This window comes from Gracilinanus agilis, chromosome 1, assembly GCF_016433145.1.
Source record: "Gracilinanus agilis isolate LMUSP501 chromosome 1, AgileGrace, whole genome shotgun sequence".
Classification (NCBI taxonomy): domain Eukaryota; kingdom Metazoa; phylum Chordata; class Mammalia; order Didelphimorphia; family Didelphidae; genus Gracilinanus; species Gracilinanus agilis.
The window spans coordinates 352,257,331-352,273,345 of NC_058130.1; the positions used below are offsets into that span (position 1 = coordinate 352,257,331).

General features: G+C 33.9%; 1 protein-coding gene across 1 annotated transcript in view; it reads left to right on the forward strand.

Annotated features, from left to right (window-relative positions):
• Positions 1-16,015, forward strand: part of LOC123231464 (mannosylglucosyl-3-phosphoglycerate phosphatase-like) — an 83,538-nt gene that overhangs the window by 16,122 nt on the left and 51,401 nt on the right. Inside the window, exons 3-4 of the mRNA XM_044657722.1 lie at positions 3,805-4,385; positions 15,738-15,885. Of these exons, the coding sequence (XP_044513657.1) occupies positions 3,805-4,385; positions 15,738-15,885 (729 nt within the window). The remainder of the gene's footprint in view (positions 1-3,804; positions 4,386-15,737; positions 15,886-16,015) is intronic.

Here is a 16,015-nt window from a genome sequence, read left to right on the forward strand (position 1 = left end):
TTTCTTTCTTTCTTTCTTTCTTTCTTTCTTTCTTTCTTTCTTTCTTTCTTTCTTTCTTTCTTTCTCTTTTCCTTTTTTCCTTTCTTTTGAAATTCTGTAAATGTAACACACACTTGCTTATAAAAATTTTCTTCCTGTCTTTTTAAAAAACAGTATGCTTTATACTTTTTTTGTTTTTATATAACAGTTATTTCTGGATATATAGCTCTTATCCCACATTAGCCCTCATTTGTAACTTTATCTTGTTCTTAGAGTTGAAATTTCCATTTTTGTGTCAGTTACAAATTTAATGAGTATGCCACCTATGTTTTTCCCAAGTCATTGATAAAAATATTTAATTATAGTACAGGTCCAAGTATATAGGATCCCTAAGTTGCTTTATGTGGAGATTGCCACCCAGGTTGATACTTGAATATCAGTCTCATATGAACTGGTAAAAAGAAGGAAAAATGCAAGCAAAACAAGTTCTAATGAAGACACACAGATGTATATATGTATATGTATATACACATATATATATATATATTTCATGTCATCTTTGTTACAAAAAAAGTCTTACCAGTTGTTGAGAGATATATTCAGAAAAGAATGGAATGAAAAAAAAACATAATATATTGATAAAACTTAAAAAAATTAAATCACAGAAGCATCAAAAAGTGGAATGGATTTTCCAGGATGCTAATGGATTTTCCCCATTCACTAGCAGTCATCAAGTAAAGTGTAGATAGCTTCTTTAGGACACTCTTGTAAAAATGATGGGTTCAGGTTGAACCAAATAAGAAATGTCAAAATTGTGGCCCATCAACTATAAGCAAAACTCCCAAGTAAATTTCAGTTAGATTAAAATGTAATTGAGAAATGTTTACCAAAATATATAAAATAAAATACAACATAGATAACATTTTTGGTTTTCTAAGATCTCTGTCATCTCTAGAATTTGGTTATGACTATCTGGGACAATTGTGGGCTTTCTTCCTAAAGGAGAAACTATATGACTTCTACTACTTTTGGAGAGTCTAGATTCATGTGAGCTTTCATAACTTGGAATGCAAAATGGACTGGAACAATAAAAGTCACTTGAGTTATGCTAAGCCAAATGGCATTGTATTCTCAAATGCTTGGTTCTTCACTTAAGCAGTTTTAAAATGTACCCTTCTTAAGCTTCATGGTTATTTTGTGTTTGATTGTGTATACATGTTTGTGTTCAAGATTAGATTATTTAGATACCAATTTAGATACTCTAGGAATTGTGAATCATTTCATTTCTACCCTATCACCCTAGAAGTCCTAGAAGTCAACACAGAGGAGTCCTTAGAAGAAATAATTCTGGAAGCTAGGTATATTTCAGAGGATTCAGTGTTAAAGCTCTTGAACCTTTATTTTGTATCTAGGGATTCCTTAAAGGTTATGAGGAGGCAAATACAGTTAATAATTAATATTATTTTCCTCCCAGTGTTTACAAAGTTGTGTTTAGGTCATCTGAAAGGTAAGTGATATAGAGAAAAGAACACTATCCTTTAATATGGTTTGAGTACCTTTTCTATTTATACCTTGGGCAAATCATTTCATCTTTTATAATTTTCATTTTCTCATATTTAAAATAAGGAATAACAGAGAAGGTTTTGTTTACACCTAACATACTACACCTAAGAAGTGCAATGGAAGTACTTTGTAATTTGTGAAGTGATATAGGACAACATGCTGTGTTGTCTTTTGTCGATTCAGTTTAAAAATAAATGAAGCCATTTTTCACTTGATATTTCTCTTTCTCATTAGTTGGTTTCATCTTTTCTATTGAGTATATATGTGTACTATTCTGAACATATTACATATTTACTTCAAGGCCTATTGATTTCATCTTTGCAACATGTCTCAAATATACTCCCCTTTTCCACTCTAACATGACTCTAACCCCCTGTCTGGAATGCTCTCTTTTCTTTGTTTCAATTACTAACCACCCTGGCTTCCTTTAAATCTAAACTAAAATTTTCCCTTCTATAGGAAATCTTCTTTGATCCTTGTTAGTTCTGGTGCCTTCCTTCTCTTAATAATTTCTATTTATCCTGTATAAACCTTCCTTTGTGTATATTTGTTTGCATGTAGTATCCCCTATTAAATTGTAAGCTCCTTGAGGCAGGGATTGCATTTTTCTCTTTTTGTATCTCTAGAGTTTAGCACAGTGCCTGACACATAGTAGGCATTTTAAAATGTTTATTGATTCACTACTTCAGTATTTGCAGTTGATCCATGACTCATTTTTATCAGTATTCTTTCCATCCCATCTGCATTTTATTACCTCATGCAACCCTTATTCATGTTCCTCTGGAACTTCTTTATCAAAGATCTATCCCATGTAAAATTTCTATTTTTTTAACATTACAGGGGAGCCAGTAATATAATTTAGGCCAGTCAGAATTTATAAACCAGGTAATTAAGGAGCAGTTGATTTTACATATATCTATGAATATTTTTGTTCATCGTTTCAAAGATAACCAATAAAATCACAGGGAGATGTCTTGATCTGTGCATGAATTAGATTTAAGTGAAGTAGAGTTGCACATAGTTGTCAGCCTTACATTCTTTTCTAGTCATCAAAGTCCTGTGGTAAAACAAAAATCAGGATAACATGTGATGGCCCAGGATATGATGGATAACTTTAGCGTCTTCAATGTCTAACCAAGCTCTAGATGATCCACAGCATCTGCTTCAGCTGCCTTCATAGCCATTGGAACAAAATAACCTCATTCACTCATGCCACACCAAAGGGAATCTTCACATGCTTGAGGTAGACATCTCCCTAAGGCACTGCTGAGTGTGAGGCCCATCAGTTATCCACAACTGGGTTTAGCCTGTCTACTTAGGCAGTTTTACTAGATCTAATGCGACTGCTATGCAAACTATAGCTTTTTGGGGCCATAGGTGAGAGCTGGGTGACAGATAAGACAGTGAAAGTGGATGAATAGTTCTGAAAAGGGCTTAGTTTTCCATAGGTTGCAAAAAGAACTACAAGCTTACATTTCAAACATAATTCCACAGACAGTTTATAAAAAGTTATTATACACACTTAAAAAACATTTAATTTGCATTATTGGCAGCTTCTCTGTCACTTTTTTAAATTAATATTTTATTTTTCCCCAAATTATGTGAAAAAACAAAATTTTAACCTTCATTTTTTTTGGTTGAGCCAAATTCTCACCCTCCTTCTCTCTCCCCCCTTCCCTTTCCCTGAGGCAGTAAGCAATCTGGCAGATTTTACATGTGAAATAGTATAAACTGTCTTTCCATATTAGTCTATGAAAGAGAACTCAAAAAAGTGAAGAAATAAAGTGAAATATAGCATGTCTCAGTCTGCATTCAGACATATGCACATTTTTAAAGATTATTTATGCCTGAACACATTTTATTTCACTTTCTAAATAAGGGGAAAATAGCAAAATTTGTAGAATCTGCAAAAAATCTGTTGTTGAGCATTGATTTTGACTTAATACAACTTAAATGGTCAATTTATTAAAATAGATTTATTCATCCAATGGTGACTTAAAAAATATTCTTGAATTGTAAATAGCATAGTTTTTTTAATATTTTCACCTGATTTTCAGCTTCCTCTGTATATTCCTGAAGTATTTGATTTGTAAGCATATATTTACTTTAATGTTAAAAAGTATGCATTATGTGTTAAAATCTATCATGCAGTTTTTTTAAATCACATATATTATTTGTAGACTTACAATTTCTTAGCAAAATGAAAGTAGAATATACCTATTTTAGCAAAGTAGTTTCTGAACTTCCTTTTTTTTTTTAAAGGAAACCATGAATTTGATTTTGGTGTGGATATTTTGGAAGAATATAGAAGACAGATGCATTTCCCATGGTTTCTCAGCAACGTGTATGACAAATTTACTTCAGAACCTCTTGGACATGGCATAGTTAAAAAAATAATTAAATGGAACAATATAACAATTGGCTTAATGGGACTAGTGGAAGAAGATTGGCTAGATACATTAGCCACAGTTAATAAATCAAATCTAAACTATAAAGATTATGTTGAAGTTGCTAATCAATTATCTGTAGAACTTAAAGAAGAGGGAGCAGATCTTATCATTGCAATTACACACATGAAATGGATAAATGATACACGGCTTGCCCAAAAAGCTCAAGGAATAGATCTTATTCTAGGGGGCCATGACCATGAATATGGAATCAAGAAAGTTAATGATACATGGATTGTGAAAAGTGGATCTGATTTTAGGAACTTGACAAAGATAAATATAAGACGCTTTGGTACATCTTTTCAATATATATTTGAGAAATTGGAAATTCGGAATCAATTGGAAGAAGATCCACGTATAAAAGCAATAGTAAAAGATTATACCCAAAACTTACAGGTAAGTAAAATTATATGGTAGATAACGTCGTGGTTATCACAGACCAACTTAATGAAGCTCAAGGGTAAATGTAATCAGAGAATCACTTCGAAGAACATGTTCCTAGCAAAGGCTCTGTGAAAAGGCAATCATTTCATACCAATTTAATTTAATTCTATGAAGCTAGAAAAGCATGATACTGATTTTATTATAGTTGGATTAGTGATTAATTAATTGGTTTAAAGAATATTCTCAAACAGTAATTATCAAGCAATCAGTGTAAGCCTTAAGTGTCATATTTCATAGATTCTAGTAGGAATTGGTCATGATGCCTATACTCTTCATTAACATTACCAATGAATTAGATGAAGGGAATTAAGTATATTCCTTTTATATTTATAAATGATACTAAATTAGGTATAATTATTAATACTCTTGAAGAATTCTGTGAAGTTAAAAATGATCTGAATTGGGGGCCATTTGATAGGAAAAATGGCTCTACCAAAAATAGGAAGAAGTACATTAGGGTCAAATGCAAAGTAATACATCAAAAAATAAAAGATAACCAACATTAATATAGAGTTGGAAAGAACTAGCTGGACAAATTATAAAAGAAAGTAGTAGTAATTGGCCAGAGAGTCTAAATATCAATGAAAATATTGATATTTTGAGTGTGGGAAAAATTATAATTGAAATCATAAAATCAAATGAAAAAATCAAAATGATACTATATAAGAGCTGGGAAAGTAAACTTTCCTCTTAAGATCTCTTTTTAGAGAATTGTGTTTAGTTTTTATCCATTTGAACAAATTATATATAGAATTAGAATAGAATAGAATAGAATAAAATAGAAATAGAATTAAGAAAAGAGTAAAAGTTAAAGAGAAGGAAAACAGGTCTTCCAAACAAAGGTTAAAGGAATTGCTTTGTTGATTTAGAGAAGAGAAGGTAAATTTGACTTTGTTTGTTAGATCTTTAATTGTAGCAGTGCTTGTCAGTTGTTCCCTAAATCTAGAAGAACAAGCATAAATTAATGAATTTTACAAGAATAATACATATAAATGGGTGGCTACCAGAGATTTTGAGTCTCTAATTCCAGAAATTTTCTCTCTTTTAAGACTTAGTTTTTCCAAACCTTTTGTCCTCCTAAATTATCTAGGCCATCCCTGCCACCTCTGAGCAGATAACCTCACCTCTTACTTTATTGAGAAAATTAAGGTCTTATGTCATGGAAGCTTTGCCTTGATATGAGACCTCATGTCATTGAAGGTAGATACTAGCTCACTTTTATATTTGTATTCCAAGTTCTCACATACTTGGCAAATAGTAGTTGCTTAATAAATTGATTCATTAGTTGATGAATTCTCTCATTTTTCCTCTTCCACACATTTATGTTGGAGATGATACTGTAGGGATTAAACATTTATGGTTTGACTAAAATATATGAAAATTATAAATAATTTGGTAGTTGACGATTAAAGTATTATTGCTCAAAGTTGAGATGATTTTTAATAGCTTTTATTTACAAAAGAGGTGGAAAGAGTGAAAGTGGAAAAATGTAAGAAGGTAGAGAAGACATTTAGCCTATTCATCTAAATATTTCTCCAGTGCTCTACTCAGCCAGGACTTATTGACTTTTCAGCTGGAATTAAACTCTCTTCAGAAGACAGGAAAGGAAAGCCAGCTATTCACTCATCCAAGTTCCCTCCAAGAGGTAGGTCAAGACAGTGACTCTAGCTGAAGATGATTCCTGAGGACAACTTTTTTCTTGAAGCCAACTTTCTTCTTGAAGCCAACTTCCTTCTTGGAGTTGACTTTTCTAGCCCCAGAAATTCAGGGCCTTTTATAGTGGCTTCTTGTTCCTTCCCCTTTTTACAAGCTTCCAAATTGCCCAGCACTGCCTAGAGGACCAGTATTTGTGGAACCACTTCTTACTTTCTGGAGAGGTTAATACTCATCAAGAGGGTTCATAGATTCCTGGTTGATTGAATTGAAAGGGTGGAGAGCTCTTCCACTTAGTGCTGAGTAGGGTCTTCAAGCTTTAGTTGATTCAATTCAAAAGTTGACAAAGGACAGTTAATCTTGTCTTCACAATCTAGTGAGTTACTAAGTAGGGGTACTTAAGTTATTGTTAACCAAAGAGTTAACTCAAAATAGACAAAGGGAATAAAGGATTCCCTTTCATGAGTGTAAACTCAGAGACAACAAAGAATTCCCTTTTACAATACAATATATTAAAAGCTTCAAGAGATTTTTTCATAAGAAACAGCAATGGAGAACTAATAACAAAAGAATGGGGAATAATCATGGAAGATATTGATCTCCCTCAAACCATGATTTAGAGAATATCATCAACAATATGCTTATCTTATTTTTACAAAATTTTAGGAGAATGTTCTACACGTGTATTGAAGTTACCCTTGATCAAAATATGAAGAGAGAAACAAGCAAGCTTTTGCACATGATTCTTTACAATAGATCAGATCTTTGTGGAAAGGTACATATGGTATAATATTGCACTATAATTATGTTTTTAAATACATTTTTACTTATAACAAAAAGCATGGCACTAATGATTATGCTCCAACAAGTAGTCTCTGCATATATTAAGATCTTACAAGAGTACTTGCCAAATGCAACCATAGTGAAAATTTTCTTCATTGTAGATGTACTTCAAGAATATTTTGCAAAAATCTGCTTACCTATTCATATTTTCACCGAGGATATCATTAATACGTGTATAAAACATTCTTATAAAGTTTTTATAAAGATGAGAAAGAAGGAATATGGATCAGTAGTTATTAAAGTCCTGTGTCATCAACTACCTGTTGGCCATTTTCACACTGGATGTTCTCTAGATAGCTCAACCTAATTATGTCAAAAACAGAGTCCATTATATTTCCCACAGATTCGCCCCTCTTCTGAATTTCCATCTTTTTACTGGGGGTACTTTCATCCTTCCAGTCTCACAGATATGCAACTGTGGCATTATCTTTGACTTCTCATTCTCCCTTCACTTTTTTTTTTCAATTGAATCAGTTACTAAGTCTTACCATACCTATCTTTATATCTCTCATAGCCATCTCATTTGCATTGTTTGCATAACATAAACCATATCACTTTCCCCCTGGACTGCTACAGTGCCTTTCTGATTGGTATTTTCTTCTCAAGTCTTTTCCCACTGTAGTTCATCAGACACACAGCTACTAAAGCAATTTTCTTTAAGTGCAAGTCTGACTGTCATTCAGTTCTCTTTTTCAATAAATTCTAGTAATTCACCAGTGTTTCAAGAATAAAATAGAAGCTCCTCTTTATGATTTTAAAATTCTTGAACAGCCTGATCCCAGCCTATCCTTCCCACCATTATGTATTACTTCCCTTCATGCACCTGGCTTCTTGCTATTCCTTGTGCATGGTACTCCATCACCCATCTCTGTGCCTTTACATTGATCTTCCCCCATTCTTAGAATGTTGTCCTACCTCACCTCTACCTTATAAATCCCTTACTTCCCCCCACGAAGTTTTAGTTCAAATATTATCTTCTGCATGAGACCTTTTTCAACTTACCCAGCTGTAATTGCCTTTGCTCCCTAAATCACTTTGCAATTATTTTATATTGATTCTATCTATAGTGCTTATATATTTATATATGTGAATATATATATGTATGCAAGTTGTTTCTCCTAATAGAATGTAAGCTCTTTGAGAGCAGATACTGTTTCATATTTGCCTTTGTAAACCCGTTCCCTAGCATAGTGTCTGGCACACATTAGGTATCAGTTAATTAATTATTAAAACAAGGCATAAAACAAGAGATATTTTCACCAAGGATATTCACTACTGTCATGGAGGATGTCTTTACAAATTTGAAATGTAAGAGATGCACTATAGTGGTGTGGTCCTTCAGATGCTTCTATTTACAGAATTCTGTCAATTACTTCAAGCCCCAGAACATTATAGGATGCTTATAAAGAGGTTTACATTTATTCAAGAGATCTGCCTCACAATCAATAAAGAAAAACTAAGAGGATACTGCCTATTTTCTAGAAATGGCATACAATTGTATGTCCAGGCCAATTGAGTTCCTACTAGAACTCTGGATGAAGTTTGGATGCCTGGGGTGGGAGAAGGAGAAAGGACCCTCATTGTTCCCTGGTTGCTGCCAGTTCTCCAAATTTGTATAAGAAATAATATGAGATATATAATTTAGGAAATATGTTATTGTAAAAGTATTTGGACTATTCATAAATGAGAGATAGCAGGTTGTCAAGCCCGAGTGCTGTGCTGAATCCTACAGAGGATAAAGAAAATGTAAAACAAAACAAAACTGGAAGAAGATCTGTGTGGGATGAATGATCTATGAAATAAATAAACAAAAATTACTCGGGTCTGGTAAGCACAAGTGATTTATGATCAGGACCAATGTCTAGAACAAACATGTCAGTGAGATCAAAGGTCTGTTGAAGTGTTGAAAAAGTATATGGGATCTTCCCTTCTTGCAATTAGAATGTAAACTCTTAGAGGAAGGAACTCTAATTCTTTTTTTTTTGTATCACCAGTGCCTAGCATAATGCCATGTAGATTATAGATTGGTTCTTAATAAATAATTATTTAATTGAATTGAACATGTGGTTCTCTATTCCTATTAGTTAAGAAATTTTCTTTCTCTCAAAGTTGGGTCAGCCTATCTTTTCTAGGTTCTCTAGGTTCAATTCAATAACTTCCATGAATTCAATAAATTACATGCCTACCATGTGCCAGGCACTCTGCTACACTCGAGGGATACAAATGTAAAAATGGTGGGGGCAGCTGGGTAGTTCAGTGGATTGAGAGCCAGGCCTAGAGACAGGAGGTCCTAGGTTCAAATCCGGCCTCAGACACTTCCCAGCTGTGTGACCCTGGGCAAGTCACTTGACCCCCATTGCCTACCCTTGCCAATCTTCCACATATAAGTCAATACACAGAAGTTAAGGGTTTAAAATTAAAAAAAAAATGGTGAGGGAGAGACAGAGACATAGATAGATAGATAGATAGATAGATAGATAGATAGATAGATAGATAGATAGATAGATAGATAGAGAAAAGAGCACCACATGTATAGAGAAACCTGCATATTGTGTGGCTAGGGCCCGCTTTTGTGTTTGACTTGATGGGAGGCTGAAAAGACATCTGTAGCCCATTCTTCTCCCATCCTTCTTCAAAGGATACTTTCTTTCCTACCAAGAGGGGAATCAGTAAGTTGGGGCCATAGGCCACTATGCTCTTCTTAGAGGAAGAGGGTACCAAGCAAGAAGTATAATGTATCTGCTCCTGTAAGTATTGTTCATCTAGAGGATCTTATTTGGTTCCATCCAATTTTTGATTAACTACCTAATACCAGTTCCACAGTGAGCACTCATAGAAAACAGAAAAGTAGCCCATTCAGATTGTAGCAACACAGAAACCAGAGAAGCTATACTTAGCAGAACATTATACTAGACTATACAGAGTGAAGGAGCTTTTCGACTGGGAATGAGATAACTCAGCTTAACCTAGAAAGGATCTTAGATCATGCCCAAGGGGAAATCTCCCTGAAATCTATAGAGTATCATGGTGGGAATACAGATACAATGCAATCTGCCAGCTCCTCTCATATCTTCTTAAATTCTTGTGTGAGATTCAGGCTGAGAACTGAAGCTGTCTGTCTCTTGACAGCTCCACCTTTCCCCTCATATGGGACAAGGTCTTTATCTGTACCAATAAAGAGGGAATCCCATACTAATGGGCTTTGGTATAGGAATTTCACAAATTTTAAAAAGGCAGTCTCTTGCTGTAGAAGAAATTACAGTCTAAGGAGGAAAACAAAACATAAAAGGAAACTAAAAAGCAGGGGCACCAGGGGTACCCAGCACAGGTGCATTGTGTTTTATGGCATCCAAACTCAGCAGAGATACAGTTGGAGAATGGACAATTATCTGTAAAGTTCAGATACAGTCCTCTCTAAAGGAAAGCTGTGGTAGAAATTTAGTGCTCTTTCCTCCATCCTCCTAATCAGTGGGGAGAGGAGGCTGAATGAGTTGTGAAAGTGTCCAAAGTAGCTTTAAACATCATGATGATGAGATTTCAGGTGATCAGCTCATTCTGGGTGAGTGAGACATGCTGTTCTTTGGAATCTACACCAAGCAGAGCTTCAGGAGGAAAGTGGAAAGTTAGCTGGTAAGTCCCTTTCATCTCTATGCTTTTCTTTTCTCTGCATCTCCACCTTCCTTCAAACCATCTTTATCTGTATTGCTTCACTAATGCTTAAACTATGTCTACAATTGAGTAACTATTTCTCACTGTATTATTACTATCTTGTCTTCCATGTTTGTAAACTTGAGGTTATTTACTCACCTTTAATATCCAGTTAGTTACTAAGCACTTTGATTCTACCCTGACATCTCTTAAATTAGTCTTCTCAGTTCAATATTACCACCCCATTATAGGTGCTCATTACCACTAGTTGGTCAGCATAACATTCTGACAAGTACTTTGACTCCACTGTCTCCTCCCTCCAATCTGGCTTTGATATCACTCCCAAAATATTCCTATACATTGGAATGCTCAGATTATACCTTTGTTTGGAAACCAGTAGTGACTATTGCTTCCTGAGCAACTTCAACTGAATTCTGACATTCAGAACCTTTTCAAATCTGGTCAACACCTCATCCCTAAAGCTTATGTGTTGTCCTCCTCATATTCCATATTTCAGAGAGCCAGTAGTAGAAGAGGAAAACTTTTCTTTTTCTTCACCTATGATCCCAGATATTTCTGCTTATTTTTGCTTCTTGTTTGTCCTTTGTTTCTAAGAGGACCAGTGGCATCATGGGGTGATGTCTTGATTTGCTCATGAATTGGATTTAAGTGAGATGTAGTTGTACAAAGTTTCAGCCTTTCTCTTTCCTTCAGAGTCATCAAAGTCCACTGGCAAAACAAAAGTCAGGATAATTGGTGCCAAAGGATGCATTGGATAACCTTGACATCTAAATGCTCCACAGTGCCTGCTTCAGCCACTTTCGTGGCCATTGGAACAAACTGTTCTCATCTGCCTATTCTTCCAGAAAAGTCTTCAAATGCTTGTAGTATTCATTCCCTTACCTCACAGATGAATTTGAGGCCTGTTAGTTATCCTCAACCTGGTTTAGCCCGCCTGCCAAGACAGTTTTACTGGGTATGCTACAGCTTTTTGGAGGTACATGTTGAGAGTCTGATGAAAGGTAGACACCAAAGGTGGATGTCCAGCCCTGGAAAGGGGTTGACAAGCTCTTACACCAAAGGTGCTAGTTCTCTCTGAACTCCTGAAAACCCTATACACCTCATTTTTGTTTAATGATTATTCAGGAGATTCCCTTGAAGATTAACAATAAGAGAACGAAATACATGGAAACTGCTTTTGCCTACTTTGTACTTGTATTTGGAGTTGAAACCTTATAGTGTCTTCATGGTTGCTGGAATTGCCTCATATATTCTGGATACCACCAAAATGAGCCCAAAACATGGATATTTCATCTGTTAGGTCCTTTTTAATCCTCAAGCAGGTTCAAAGATTATGCAAACCTTTCAGTTTTCTAGACTTCCCTTGGTATTCCAATTCCCTTTTATTATGAATCACCTCAGGTTTGATTTGATCAACAACTTAACTTCCTGAAATATTTGGTTATAGGGAAAGGATCTGAAAATTGATCTTTCAGAGTATGAACATAAGAGTGTGAATACAGTTTGGGAACTCATCTTGGTTGCAACTTGAACTTTTTTGGTCTGTGGGACATAGTAAAACAATTGTATGACAAATTTTATCTTCCTAAAAATAAAGATTGAAGTGCTTAGGTCTACCCTTGTTCCTACTCTTGTTAGGTCTTAGGAACTCCCTTTGAGTCAAAAGAGAAAGGTTTTCTATGATTCATCTGCAGTCCAAATTAATGAATATAAGCTCATTTTTATCAACCATTATATTTCCATAAGATATAATAAGAATTCTGTTTTCGTGAATACAATTATGGAGAACTATAGAAAACTTTAAGATGATGATATTTGCAACTATAAATAAAATAATTTCCCCCTTAGATTAATATATGCATATGTTATACATACATATATGTGATTGGGTATATAATATATACACCATGGCATAATGGAAAGAAAACTGGCCTAGAGACATTGGTTTTAGTTTGACTCTGCCAGATTTGTGGCCATTAGACAGGTCATTTAACCTCTAGCAAATTGAATTTCTTCATATATAAAATGAGGGATTTGGATGATATATCTCAAATTACTTTCACTTCTAATTTTTTGATTTTTTTCCATTTGATTTTTGAATATTTTATATAATTCTAAAAAATTTTACCATGTTATAAAAAGCTTTTCTCAAAATCTTAATGATATCTCACAAGAGGACTCAAGTGATATAGACTGTACTACATAAAAACAGTTATAGAAAATTATGATTTATATATTTAATACCTATAGTTTTTTCCAAACATGAAATAACAGAAAAATCAGATGATTAAAAGAGACAGTTTCAGTCACACAGAGAGTAACTTCATGCTCACTTTAGTTGGTCTGTTTACTTTTCTGGTTTTTAAGACTCAGGATTTCTAATATTGCTACCACACTGTCTTCAGGTATTTTATGGTTTTGTAGATATCTTTTAATGATGTATTAATCTCTTAATCTATAATTCCATCATCAATTCAGCAAATATTTATTGAGCACCTACTATTACAACACACCTTAAACTTCAAGGACTATCTTGTTTTGTTCCTTTTCACAAAACATCATTCAAAATAGGAAAAATAAAAGTAAAATCATAACTTTTACTTTACCTACTAAATAAAGGTCTATCATTGACATAGTTCCTGTGCCAATAGATAAGTAGTTTTAGAAAAAGAATATTCCCAATGAGATATTTCTGTTATAGGTCAAGATTAACTAATAAAATAACTCTTTAAGGATGAAACAAATTGGCTTTAATGATTAAACACGCTTCTTCTAAAAGGTTATCTTCCCATTTATGCAAAGTACTTAACCCAGTCTTGTAGACCCAAACATTTTTTACAAGTTTTAGACAAAATGTTTTCCATATAATATCACATTTAATAACATGCCTCTGAGGGAATACTGTGCTTTGGGTAGTATTTTAAAAGTAAGAAAGTCTTACTTATATGTAGATTGAAGTTTAAATTCAGTCTAATTTCTTTCAGACCATAGATATGTAAGTCCTTTGTGTTTTTATATATAAAATATTGTAAGATTCTGCTTAGCGGGCATTGAGATAGTCAGCATAGTTGGCTGTGCAGAATATCCATTAATATGAAAGTAATTTTTAAAGCTTCTAAACATAAGGAGTGACAAGAGAACCCAAAGAACCAAAAACAGGAAAGGCATGAATGTCAGTGTTATGGGGTGGTTAAAAAAACAGAAACAGAGTCTGGTTAGTGGGCAGCATCTGCATAGATGGAATTTTTGCCATACATGACAAGGAAGAAAAAAGTTGAGAGGAGAGAGCAACGAACAACAGGGACAATGAATGACAGATAGAGTGCTAGGGGCTAGATGAGGTGTAGGTGACAAAGGTGGGAAGTAATGGGGAAAACAGTCTCAAGGTAGGAGAAAGAACAATACAGCAGCCTTAGGATGATGAATGTAGGAGTAAGCAGCCTTCCAAACATAGTAGCCCCCAGTGGTATCCCTGCATACTACAAATTGGTCAATAATAATGCCCCTAAATCATTAAGACGGTATTTCATTATATTCAATATAAAATGTTAATAAGATGAATTAAGTATATAATATATTTGTGAAAGATTTCCATCTTCATTAGTTAAAATAAAAAAGGGTTTTAAACTTATAAAATTAACCTAAAGTTATCTGGGAACGATTAATTCCCTAGCCATTTTTAATAACTGAGATATTAATAATGTATAATTTCTTACAATACATACTGAAGAAAGGCTTTGTTGGGATTCTTAAATATGAGTCTGTTAATAGTTGATTTTTTTTCCTGCCTTGGTGTCCTCATTTCTAAAAATATAGTGTAACAAAAACAAATTCATTAACCCTTAGTTCACAATGATCTTGATTCAGTATTCTAATACACTATATATTCATTTGGACTTCTTTGGGTGTTTTGGTGTAAAGATTATTAAAATATAAGTTTAAATATCAGAAATCTGAGTGATTATATCCTTTATATTAAGAGGTATGATCAGGGGGCAGCTGGGTAGCTCGGTGGATTGAGAGTCAAGCCTAGAGACAAGAGGTCCTAGGTTCAAATCTGGCCTCAGACACTTCCAGCTGTGTGACCCTGGGCAAGTCACTTGACCCCCATTGCCCACCCTTACCACTCTTCCACCAGGGAGCCAATACACAGAAGTTAAGAGTTTAAAAAAAAAGGGGGGGGGATATGATCAGCTTAATGATCGTGTTCAGTAAGCCTCTCTTTATTCTAGCATGAAAAAAAAAGCCAGCTCTTTGGTCTATAAATCCAGTGCTTTATCTAACTTTATAATAAAAAATTGTTGCCTATTTCACCTAAAACTTTTTGTTATTAACAGTGGTGAAATAATGTATTTAACAGAAAGTATCATGTATTTAACTGGAAAAAAGTTATGTGACTGCTGAAATCTAGACTTGGTAGCAGTAAAATCTAGGGAAGATTCTAGGATATAAAAATCTAGAGTATTTATGGGAAGGTTGTTGCAAACATATAAAATTGCAACAAAGATAAAATTACAGGAATGAAAATGTTCATGAACTAGCATCAGAAAATTGAGAAGTGAAATTAAATCAATGTCATGATATAGCTAAATGTAATACATCTACTTTTCCAAGGGCAGATCTCAGGATGAAAGCCTAGAAAATGTGTTTTTGTCTAGTATTTTGCTGTCTTGGTGTTTGTTTGGATTTCTGACACCTATGTCTTGATTCTCTGGAATTCAAACAGACTTCAGGTTTTTCAACTCCTTCAGAATAATGGATTGAATCTTTGTCTTAAGTGTTTGTTGGACCACTCTTGGTTTTGATTTGCTTATTGGGATAAGAATTGGATATCCTGTCATTGTTTTTTTCCTGTCCTTGAAGCATAACTGATATCATATGGGAGTTTCCAAAACTTGAGTGTCACCTTGACTGGTTAACATACTAGTCTTATTTTCTAACTCTATACAAACTCTCAAACTAGGATTTTTTTGAAATTTGCTACAATGTTTAGGTACAGTTGGGATATAAAGAATAAAAGGGACATAAACTACTACATTTTAAGCATGAGGGAAAAATTATTTAAAAAGGAAGAAACATGGATATAAAAGGGAAGAAATAAGCTAATTTTAGATAGCTTTTTCTTTTTTTTTCTCTTAGTATATGTTAAAAGAAGTTCTCTGTCCAATTGACATGGAATTGGATGGACGTGCAATTACTGTAAGAAGATCAGAGAGCAACCTGGGAAATCTAGTAACTAATGCAATGTTGGAAGCTACTCGTGCTGATGTAGCACTACTTAATTCAGGTGGTTCTATTTAACTTTTTAAAAAATATTGATCATAATTCAAACTTATTTTAAGCTGACTACATATACTGGTCATGCTTCATGCTAGCATTTGGACTATTATTAATAAATGCAAAATTACTATTCAGAA